Raw genomic sequence first — 12,116 nt, forward strand, 5'->3', positions numbered from 1 at the left:
AGTTTGGTCCGCATTGCCGGCAATAAGTCGGACTCGTTCCCGGTGGGTGATGGGCTCCACCAGGGCTGCCCTTTGTCACCGGTTCTGTTCATAATTTTTATGGACAGGATTTCTAGGCGCAGCCAAGTGGCGGAGGGCTTTCGGCCGGTGGCCTCAGAATCTCATCTCTGCTTTTTGCGGATGATGTGGTTCTGTTGGCTTCATCAGGTGAGGGCCTCCAGCTCGCACTGGAATGGTTCGCAGCCGAGTGTGAAGCAGCGGGAATGAGGATCAGCACCTCCAAATCTGAGGCCATGGTTCTCAGCCGGAAAAGGGTGGAGTGCCCACTCCAGGTCGGGGATGAGTTCCTGCCCCAAGTGGAGGAGTTCAAGTATCTCGGGGTCTTGTTCGCGAGGGATGGGTGAAGGGAGCCGGAGATCGACAGACGGATTGGTGCTGCGGCTGCAGTGATGCGGACGCTGCACCGGTCCGTCGTGGTGAAGAGGGAGCTGAGTGTAAAAGCGAAGCTCTCAATTTATCGAGTCGATCTCACGTCCCTACCCTCACCTATGGCCACGAGCTGTGGGTAGTGACCGAAAGAACGAGATCGCGGATACAAGCGGCAGAAATGAGCTTCCTCCGAAGGGTGGCTGGCCTCTCCCTTAGAGATAGGGTGAGAAGTTCAGCCATCCGGGAGGGGCTCAGAGTAGAGCCGCTGCTCCTCCACATCGAAAGGAGCCAGTTGAGGTGGTTCGGGCATCTGACAAGGATGCCTCCTGGGCGCCTCCTGGGTGAGGTGTTCGGGCATGTCCCACCGGGAGGAGGCCCAGGGGCAGACCCAGGACACGCTGGAGAGATTATATCTCGGCTGGCCTGGGAACGCATTTGGTGTTCCCCGGATAAGTTGGAGGAGGTGGCTGGGGAGAGGGAGGTCTGGGCTTCTCTGCTTAGGCTGCTGCCCCCGCGACCCGGCCTCGGATAAAGCGGATGAAGATGGATGGATGGATGGACAAAATCAAAGTGCAATAATAATGCAAATCTCAAAACAGTGGGTCAACGACCCAGGTACCCTAACAGGATGAAAATCTTTTGACTAAAGTCTAGAACTCATGGATATCACCAAATGCTGTATGTCCTCCTTAAGATGCTCTAGCAGGTCTTTACCACAGCTGTCTTACGCTCCTGTTTCTTTGCGGGTTTCTGTGCCTTCGGTTTTGTTTTCAGTAACTGAAAAGCCTGCAGGGGGTAGACATCAGATGATTGCCTTGTCCAAAAATATCTCTCTTTTTTCTCTTGGATTGCTTTCCACTGTTTTGGATCATTATTCAATTGCACTGAGAGAGATGCTGTCTGATCAGTTTAAAACATTTGCCTGAATCTTAGCATAGCCTTCAGAATTCATCCACAACATTTAACAGAGAGTTCACAAACAACGAAATTAATGTTTATACAAATCTATGTATCATCACACAGGTTTGAGCCAGAAAAAGGGGTTTGCATAGCCATGCCTGACATTTTCTTACACCATGATCAATAAGGCCTGGTGCCCAAAACTTTTAGGATGGTTCAGTAACATCGCTTTTAAAAGAGAGCATACTGATATAACCATAAGTGATGTACCAATACCAGCTTAAACATGAACTGTATATGAAAAACTGATGTAGCATCGGGGTCCAGACAGTGAAGCCAGTGTTGATGAGGCTAGGTTGCAGTTCTTACTTTCATTCCTTTATCATCAGGTTCATTTTGTAAATTATGGTCAATGTCAGAGTCAAAAAGGACCATGAGCATTAAGCTTTAGGGCAGAAACTGTGAGTGTAGAGTTGCAGCTATCAGTTATTTTAGTAATCAAATAATCTATTGATTATTCCATCGATTAGTCAATTAATTGGATAAGAAAGACTTCAAGATAGTCTTTCAAGATGACCTGCATGTATCTTTTTATTGGCTGTGAAAAAAGCTTTATTATATTTTAAAAATATCAACTCAATTTAATTGAGAAAGTATTTTATATTATTTCACTTTCAGTTTGAAAAAAAAATGTATGAAAACCTTGAAATAAATATGGTCTACTACACCCCATGCCCACCTTCAGACTTACCCCTGTTTGCTTCCATGTAAAATAGGATGGCTGCCATCAGCCGTCAGCAAGCGGTATAATTTAAATAATGTAGAAAATAAGTTAAGAGTCCATCTGCATATTTTAATACAACTTCTGGAGGCTTATTGTAGATTTTCTCTGCGTAAAACAAACAGCGGTGGATGGGGCAGCTACAAAGTTTGCTTTCCTTAAAGTCAGAGTTGGTTGATTGAGGCTTTGATGAAGGACTCCCGCCAGCTTTTTACAGTAAAGGTTTTAATGGTGATCACAGGAACAGCCCTGCTGTATTGGATGCTAGAAACACGCTTTTCTTTCACTCAAGCTGAGCTCAATGTCTCAGCAACAGCTCCTCCTCTTCCTTGTGTGTAAACAGACTCCGGCTCTATGTTAAACTGTGCCAACGTCATTATCACTGCTGCTGTTGTGTTATCAGTGTTTTTGTTTAAAACTGGGGGCTGTTTTAACCAAGACCGAGACAGGTAAAATTCTCATCTCGGTGATGCAAGGTGGGACTTCACTAACCAGGGTAAAAATTATTTGATCCCCTGCTGCATCTGTAAGTTTGCTCACTTCTAAAGAAATGAACAGTCTGTAATTAATGTGGTAGTTCCACGCAGATTCACCAGGGATCAAAAACATTATTTCCTCACTTTATGAACAGAGAGCTGTGTTTGAAGCAGGGCACTGACAAGGGAAGCTAGCAAAACTTGTGAGGAGATTTACAGTATTTCATATTGGTCCACATTTAAATGTATCTGTTATAAAAAGCTTTCATCAAATTTAATAATAATTACCAGATTTGTTATCACCCGTCATTAGTTAATGTGTATCTGTTTGCTGTAACTGAAACTGTTTGACCTGACCTGACTAACTGTTTGGGTCAGCCTAACCTTGATGTTTTGAAAAACAGGTATTCATCCATGTAATCTATTGCTGTCTAAGGGCTGCAGTATCACAGTGCGGTAATTATCAAATCTAATAAGACTGATGTTTTGGTGTTTTAACTCACTGGTTTAGAAGTAGACTAAACCAGACTTATTAAAACACCAAAGTTAAAGTAGCAGACTATTCCATGTTAGTGTGAAACTCTTGTTTTCATCAATGGAGTCTATTTACTGAAAAGACATAAATAGACATTCTATTATTTTCGGTTAGAAAGGACTGATGATTTGCTGCTGATCCCATTCTAACCAGTTGATTGCTTTGTATCTATTATGGTGCAGGATGTTTTGATTGACTCCATCTATATATAGTAACTTTGGTTAAGTACTCAAATACAAAGCAACCATTTGTGGAGGAAAATATGAGGAATATGAAGAAAATATATCATCTTTTAGATTAAATATGATTTTTCTCCAGTCAAAAGGGTACCACAGAAGCTTACCTCTTATTTCGTAAACTATGCATTCAATGTTTTGCATTTCTTTACAGAAAAGGTAAAGCAACCTCAAATTCCATTTTTTAAAATTTGTTTCAATGTCTTAAATAATGAAGACAAATGAGCTAAGACCTAGTTTGGTAGGCATCTTAAACTGCAAAATAAAAGCAGAGTTTCAGTCATAATTTCAGAAACAGCAAAGGGAAAACATAATCTCACAGAAAAAATAGTTAGTTAACAGCCTTGAACTACCACTAAATCAGTACCTCATCCAGTTCACAATCCATCATTATTCACAGTTTATTGTAATGTGTGATGTAGTGAGGAAAGTGATGTGGTTGTATTGCACAACTAATGAGAATGTAATAACAATAAATATGACCTTGACCTTGAGCAAAATTTGGCGAAAACCCATTAGGTGATCAGTGTGTGTAATTTTGATTCAATTCAGACTAATATTCTAAGAGGAGTCACCATGGCATGAGCTCATCACCCCTATGGGTAAGTAAATGAGTTTAGGAGGAAAAAAACCTCAATTCAAAATCCCCAAAAGTTGATTCTGTTCATCTGGAAGTAGCATTTTCAGTGTGAGAAACAATTCATTACTCATTCATTACTTCTTCAGACTCAGCTGAATGCAGGTTTCACCAACCTCATAAACAGTACATCTGCATAATGACTGACACTAGCACAACTGACGAACATGACCATGGATCGTCATGAGAATTTGCATATTAATGATCAAGGAACTGACCTCACAGTCCATTGTTCATCAGTGGTTCTAGTTTCATTCATTATGCAATGTACTGATTATACTGATGATTGGAAAAACTTGCAGTCAGCGGAGTGAAGAAGTCACTGTAAACCCTACACACAGATGACCATAATCAACTTTTTGGGATTTCCTTACTTGGACAATTGAGCATGCTTTAAGACATTATTACTTAAAGAAGTTAAGACAGTTAAACTAAGGCCTTTGAGGTTTCACTGTAGAATTATTTTGTATCCAGTAGCATAGACTGAGTGTCACTTACGGGGAAAAAATGATGTATATATATTAATACACTAATTAGTCCCCATCTCACCCCTCCACTGTTTCCACAACCTGTTCCCATCTCCCTGGGAAACTGCAAGTTCTACTCCCACATGGAGCTAGAACAGTGCTTGTCCACGATAGTAAGGTGTGTGTTTTGTTGTAATGTTGAAAACATAGAGCTTAATTTGTAAAATCTGAAAGTCAGGAACACAGAGAAGGTCAAGGAAAAGAAAAAGACATTAAATGCATTTTTTAAAAGTCCATGAACACACTACATTTGTAAAAACATATTGGTCACGGTGCTGCAGCAAAAGTACTGACAGGGACTAGAAAGAGAGAGCAGAGTTCTCCTATACTGGCTTCTGCTCACTGGCTTCCTGTTAAATCTAGAATTGAATTTAAAATCCTGCTCCTCACGTACAATGTCTTGAATAATCAGTCCCATATCACCCCATTAGAGCACTTCGCTCTCACACTGCAGGCTTACTTGTGGTTTCTTAGAGTATTTAAAGGTAGAATGGGAGGCAGAGCCTTCAGTTTTCAGGCCCCTCTTCTGTGGAACCAGCTTCCAGTTTGGATTCGGGAGACAGACACTATCTATACTTTTAAGATTAGGCTTAAAACTTTTCTTTTTGCTAAGGCACATAGTTAGGGCTGGATCAGGTGACCCTGAATCCTCCCTTACTTAAGCTGCAGTAGGTGTAGGCTGCTGAGTACTTCTTCTTCGCTCACCTTTTCCCCTCACTATGCGTCTATATACTTCTCTGCATTTAATCATTAGTTATTACTTCTTGATGCATTCTCAATCATCCAGGAAAGTAAATCTCCAAAAGTTGATTCTGTTCATCTGGACGTAGCGTTTTGTGGGAGAAACGTTTCGTCACTCATCCAAGTGACTTCTTCAGTCTCAGCTGACTGCAGGTTTCCCCTAATCTTATAAACAGTACATTTGCATAATGACTGAAACCAGCCCACTGAAGGAACAATGGGCTGTGAGGTCAGTTCCTTAATCATAATTATGCAAATTCTCATGACCATTGATCAACAACCACTGACCAAAACCCACTGATCAAAGACCACTGATCAATGGCCATGAGTACCATTCACAGAGAGTTGGGGAATGGCTGCAATCACAGCATTGTAAGATGGTGAAAGGATGGCACAACACAGAAGAGCTACCTCATCAGGCCAGGACTCTGCAGTCTATTTACACCTACAGGCCAGTGGACACTCTTTCAATGATGAGGATGTACACATCCTGGACAGGGAAGAACGCTGGTTTGAGCGCAGAGTCAAGGAGGCCATTTACGTGAAAAGGGAAAGACCATCTCTGAATCGAGGAGGGGGCCTAAGGGTACATCTTTCACCATCTTACAATGCTGTGATTGCAGCCATTCCCCAACTCTCTGTGAATGGTATTCATGGCCATTGATCAGTGGTCTTTGATCAGTGGATTTTGGTCAGTGGTTGTTGATCAATGGTCATGAGAATTTGGGGAAACCTGCAGTCAGCTGAGACTGAAGAAGTCACTTGGATGAGTGATGAAACGTTTCTCCCACAAAACGCTACGTCCAGATGAACAGAATCAACTTTTGGAGATTAGTTATTACTAATCTCTGGCTTCCTTCCACAGCATATCTTTTGAATGTAGTGAATGAGGTTCTTTAAATATACAATTTGGTATCTAAGTATTTGGACAACAACACAGTTTACTTTTGTTTTTTTTCACTTTGCCTAGATTTTACCCAAAAAAAGCCTGGACAATTTTGGAAAACAACATTTTGGAAAGAAACTAAGATGAACTTGTAGAAGAATCATGGGGAGACAAAAGTATTGAGAAGGAAACGAATAGTTCATGACTCAAAGCATACTGCATCATCTGTGAAACATAGTGTTATCGTATATGTTTGGCAGCCACTGGAACAAGGTCAGTAGTGTTTATCGATGATGTGATTGCTGATAAAAGCAGTAGGATGAATTGTAAACTATACAAAGCTATACTTTCTGCTCAGATTCAGCCAAATGTTGAGTTGAAACTCAAAATCTACCCTTCAATTGCATCTTATCATTTGAGACAAAATTCACTGTGGAGGTAAACAGAGGCAAAATTGGAAACAGCCCCCGCCCCTCTCTCTCATGGACCTAATTTTATAGAATGGATGGTTAAATGTGGCTTTAAAGTGCTTTAAGAGGTCAGTAAAATGAGGGAACCACTGCAACAGATGATTCAGCCGTTTTTTCTGACCTCTCAGAGATCTCTTTGTGTGGTTCTGGACTATGATCTGTGGGAGATCCATCAGAGCATGCTTAGTGTAATGTGCAGTTGGCCTGGCACAGCAGTGGAATAGGTTTAGTCATCTGTGATTGATGAGTGACCAAGCTAGTGCTTGTTACATTTGGCTAAGTGTGCTAAATATGGTTTTCTCACCACAACAGGTTTACATCATGCATCCGTCCATCTGCTCCTGTTGTGTCATCATACAAGGTGCATGATCTTGCCTTATTCTTGTAGCCAAATCTGTGTTTGTTTGAACTGCAGTTGTCGTGGTTACTGTTGTCACGCCAACCTACACCCCCACTACCACCACTCCTGGATTTTGAAGTAGAGATCCAATGCAGAACAGCTTGAACCAATAACAGTGATGCTTCTTGGGGGAAAAAAAGTATACACTTGTCACATTAAATTTAACTGTTAATATACTGGGTGTGTGTGTGTGTGTGTGTGTGTGTGTGTGTGTGTGTGTGTGTGTGTGTGTGTGTGTGCGTGTGCGTGCGCCTATCACAACGTGCTCTCCTAGATTGTCATTGTCATGTTCAAAAATACTGTTTGAGATTATTTGAGCTTTGTGACATGGTGCGTTATCCTGCTGGAAGCAGCCGTCAGTAAAATGGTACACTGTGATCATTAAAGTATGAACATGGTGTGCAACAATACTCATCTGGGCTGTGGTGTTTAAACAATGATCTGTTAATACTAAAGTGCCCAAAATGTCCCCGTTAAATCTAGCTTGTAACAGCTGCCACATTCATTAATTTCTCGTACAGTATATTGGCATGAGTGTGTCTCGCTGTTTTTTTTTTGTAGTGGATGTACATATTTTCCTAAATCATGCTTCTGACATATGCGTTCAATACAATAATAATTAAAAAGACTAAAACTAACACTGAAACTAATACAAACTAAGCTGAAACATGAAAGTCCATTCTGGAAACTAACTGAAACTAACAAAAAAATTTAAATAAAAATAAACTAGAAAATACAAAACTATAATAACGCTAAGTCGCAAGTCTCGATCAGTTGTGCCAAAGAAAATGTGCCAGAAGAAGCAGACGCACTGCCAGTTTTCCTGTCGGAAAAAGCTGCCAGTCTGCAGTTTACCATGTTTATATTCTTGTGACAGTCACTTTCACTAACTTTAAAGTCCAGCTGCACTGAACACATGGTGTATGCAGACTGTTCATGCGGTGCATTTGACCCAAAATGGATGTTTCTTATTGGTTTTGCCTGCAGCACATTGTGCAGGACAACTGCCAAAACAAGATGAACTTTTATTTTAATGGGAGGTCTTGTGTCTTCAGTTTTTCCATTCATGTAATATAAGGAAATCATCATCCATAGAGCAGTTCTCATAGACTTCAGCCTGTTTTAGCTGGTGCTGACAAAAAAATGCTAGAGTCAATGCCTGTATACCAAATCTTTAACTGAAACACAAACCTGTTATTATCCATTTGTCTATAAAAAGAAATCAAACACCTAAAAAGAGCAACGGCAAACATAAGCTTTCACTGACAGTGATTTCTTTAAGCCCTTAGAAGATATTCTAGGCTTGTCTTATGCCTCACTGAGCATTCGGTGTTGTGGTTTTGGAATCCTCTTAGCTGTTGGCCGCATCTATGGAGAACAGAAACTTGTATTGTCAATTGTGGATAATGTGACTGTTACCATCTAATCTGAGACTCTGTAACCTTTTCCAGGTTTATTCAAATATAAAATTCTAGATTATGAGCCTCCTGAGATGTTTTCATGTTGTTGTTCACTTTGATGAAAAATGTGACCATATATATGGGTTCAGTGTCAAGTCAGCCATCTCCAGAACCATCTCCAATTTGTATAAAAATGCTATTGCTATTTTACTGCATGGAAAACATTTGAATTCATGATACCATGTTGCTTTTGTAACATTCAAGTTGCAGATTGAATGCAGACAGAAATAGATGAGTTTCCACAGTGAGCACACAGAGAGCCATTAGCACAGAGTGTGGTGCTGTTTGAACATGTGCAGGCTGTATAGCTGCTGTTCTTTTGCAAACAAACACAGATGCAGTTTTCACATCACTATACACTAGGTAGAGTGTATAGTGGGCTGCAACCCATTTTATGGCCTGAATGCTGCATTTTAAAAACATACATAAAAGACTGCCACTTATTCTTCTGATGGCATAACGTGATCCTGGAAATGTGTCTGAGGGGTGCAGAGATATCTGATATGTGGAGGGGGGACAATCTATGCCTTTAATTCGGTGATTAATGGTCCTTCCACAAAAGTCACAAGATTAGCATTTTCTGCACACTTTCATCCCATGACTACTGCCACTGTTAAATGTCTATTAATAGATTTATTATTTATTCTTTCTGGATCGACAGGGACAGTAATAGAGTAATAAAAGTAAAAACTTTTGCCACAAACTTTTGCTGTTGAAAAAAGAGTGCTGTTAGAAATGTTGGTGCGCCAATAATAAATAATTTGGGTCCCATACTATATAATTAGCCTTCAACCTCTAGTTATAAATGACTGTGGCTCATTGTTAAAGAATTTTAATCATCAACTCTGCGGGTCTGTGTTAATTAATTCATTTTGGTCCAGATGTGTTCAGCCATTTTCAAAAATACAAGAAGTGAAATGATTTTACCAGTGAAGGGAGTATTTTAACCTAGAAAGTCAAATATTATTGTTAATAACTGCTTTGTAAAACATTATTGAATGCTAATTCAGCAATGTTTAATAAAGCTATTAGTTTACACCTACAAGTCTCATTAAAGTTGCCTTAAAAATATTAATATAGGCGTATCAGGCTACCCTCCTTAACACCATTCAAAAGAAACAGGAATTCTACTGTCAGTTTTTTTGTTTCGTTTTTTGTGCCGTGCCCTTGTTGCCCTTGTTTTGTTGCAGCAGGTGCTGACTTATATGAGAAGTCCTACTAGTTCTGATCAACATTTGCACACATGCAGTTAAAGCTGGAAAGAAATTAGGGTGAGCCCTAGTCTGTACTCACCATACTGTCATAATATATCAGCTCCAGCTCATAGTCAGGCAGGATGTCTGTCCTATTATTCACCAAGTCCAGGGCCATCTGAGCAGCGGGGAGGCAGGCTTGTCCACCAGGCCAACCTCCACTCATGGGAAACAGGGCTCCAATATAGAGCTTCTTCTTGCCTAGAGCCGGGCAGGAGCAGGCTAGAACAGTAAGGATAAAGATCAGAGAGTAGCGGGAGACCGGCCTACGGGGGAGGTTTTGGCAAAGCCTTGTCATAGCTGGGGGATGCTGAAGGTTGAGCGAAGCTTGGAGTCAGTGTATTCCTTCTATACACTTTTCGGCTTGGAGGGAGCAAGGTGGTATTGCGTGTGGCTCGGGAAGAATGAAATCCTATGAACGAGCCCACGCTGGTGTTCCTGAGAGAAGAGAGCCCATTTGCAATTCTGTGTTATTTACATAATTTTAATGTGATCGTAAGCTTTTTGCAACCGACAAACAATTCAAATCAACGCAGAGGACTGTCATCAAGCTCTTCTCCCGTTATATTAAAAATAGGAAACCTATCATCGCCTGTGTTTGGAACAGAACTTCGTAAACACGCAGCTTCAACGCTTTTATAAAGTGCTCTGTCCACAGGTACAACGATCTCCATCAAACTTATTAAATGCAGCTGGTAAACCGGGGGGACGATTCATTGGCAGAAAGCAGCTTTAAAGTTGCTGGAGTTGAATAGAAGGTTGAGATTGGTGACTGAATCAGGTTTCAGGCTATTTCCACCGTCTAAGGTACCGAAAGTGTCCGAGGCTGCCTGGTTTTCAGCTTCTGTCTGTTTCCAAGAGATAACCGATTGCTGTAACGATGCTTTCTTTTTTCTGCTTATGAGAAATTGAGAACCATCCACACCGAGCCCACGAAGACACGCGGAGATTTAATTTGTCCTCTCCGTCATTTATCTGCCCTTCTCCATCTTATCCGCCTACATACATAGCCTACTCACGGATCTCCAGTCGAAAGCCTTATTAGAACGTTTTTAACATTTTGTACACAGACCACATCATACAAATGAAAACGTCTGGTTTTCAGTAATCCAGTAGGCGTAATAGGAGAACGGTCGATTAGACAGCAAGGTCGATCTTCAGATGAAAAAGTGGCCTCAGTGTTGATGGAATGCAGTCGGCCGCTCAGGAGAGAGCCGAGAAAAATGACGGGAGCTGCTGAGCCCGCTGTGGCTAACTGCAGCAGCGTGCAAGAGCGGAGAGAGGGAGGAGGAGGATGCTTCGTCCCTCCGTTTCACAAACCACTTTGCAATCCCTTTACACAGCCCCGAGCATTTATCTTTCCTCCGATAAGAACCCCTCCCCCCAGTCTTTACATCCCCTGCCACACCTCAGACTTGCTCAATAAACGTTAATTACCCGTCACAGGAACGCCACCGCGTGGACCGTAGGTTTTTAGCGACACTTCACCTTCCCGAAAGAATCTCTTATTACTCTCTCGTGCGTTTACCGATCACAATTACAATACCAACTGTATTCTCGCCAACATGGAAAAACCTCATTAAGCTCATAATGCGAGGCTAAAATTGTCCTCTGAAATTCATTCAGTCATGTCAGTTCAGTCATAAAAAGGGCAGGACCGGATTTACACAGTACATGTACAATTTAGCCCTCCCACCCTGCTGAGGGAAACCTCCGACCTTACTGGTCTTATGACTCTCTTGTATTTAAGCTAAATATGGCAAGAGGTAACAGGTACATAACCTTGCTCTTAGGTACCATGCACATACATACATGAGTGTTATTCCATTTTTCTCCATAAATGTGACCAGTTTGACAGAGGAATATACAATATTTACACATACTGTAGTATAGTGGTTCCTTAGTGTAGTGTTTTACACATTTTCATGAAAAGCAAACCTGGTTTCATTCTACAAATCCCTTTGGGGTTACATCATGAAGGGCATCCAGTGTAAATAAAACAAAACAAAAACAACAAAACCCAAACATGTTAACTACCGGTGTTGACGACCACATCTGAATAAGTTAGCAGCCGAAAGTAGCTTTGAAACATACTTTAGCATCAACTGTGATGATACTTGATTTGATCCAGTATGCCCTGCACCCACAGCCAAGGCCTCTAGGGTTTTCGTTGTCTTAGGTTTGTGAATTCTTTGTGAATGTGATTTTGGGTTTGTGGTTTTATTGTTATCCCAGTGTTTGATGTTTTTATTTTTGTGGGTTCCGGATTTCTTTATTCTGGTTTTCTCGTAGATTTCAAGCTTTATTTCCTGCAATAACGTTGAGTCTTTCCTCCCAGAAACATGACCAGATGTCATCTAACGAGACAACTCTGGATAGCATTGC

The 12,116-nt window shown here is 41.1% G+C and overlaps 1 protein-coding gene across 1 annotated transcript in view; it reads right to left on the reverse strand.

Annotated features, from left to right (window-relative positions):
* The window catches only part of gabbr1b (gamma-aminobutyric acid (GABA) B receptor, 1b), a 123,721-nt gene extending 112,660 nt beyond the window's left edge, over positions 1 to 11,061 (reverse strand). Inside the window, exon 1 of the mRNA XM_039605151.1 lies at positions 9,772 to 11,061. Within this exon, the coding sequence (XP_039461085.1) occupies positions 9,772 to 10,029 (258 nt within the window). The 5' untranslated portion in view covers positions 10,030 to 11,061. The remainder of the gene's footprint in view (positions 1 to 9,771) is intronic.
* Between the last annotated feature and the right edge of the window lie 1,055 nt (positions 11,062 to 12,116).

This window comes from Oreochromis aureus, linkage group 22, assembly GCF_013358895.1.
Source record: "Oreochromis aureus strain Israel breed Guangdong linkage group 22, ZZ_aureus, whole genome shotgun sequence".
Lineage (NCBI taxonomy): Eukaryota > Metazoa > Chordata > Actinopteri > Cichliformes > Cichlidae > Oreochromis > Oreochromis aureus.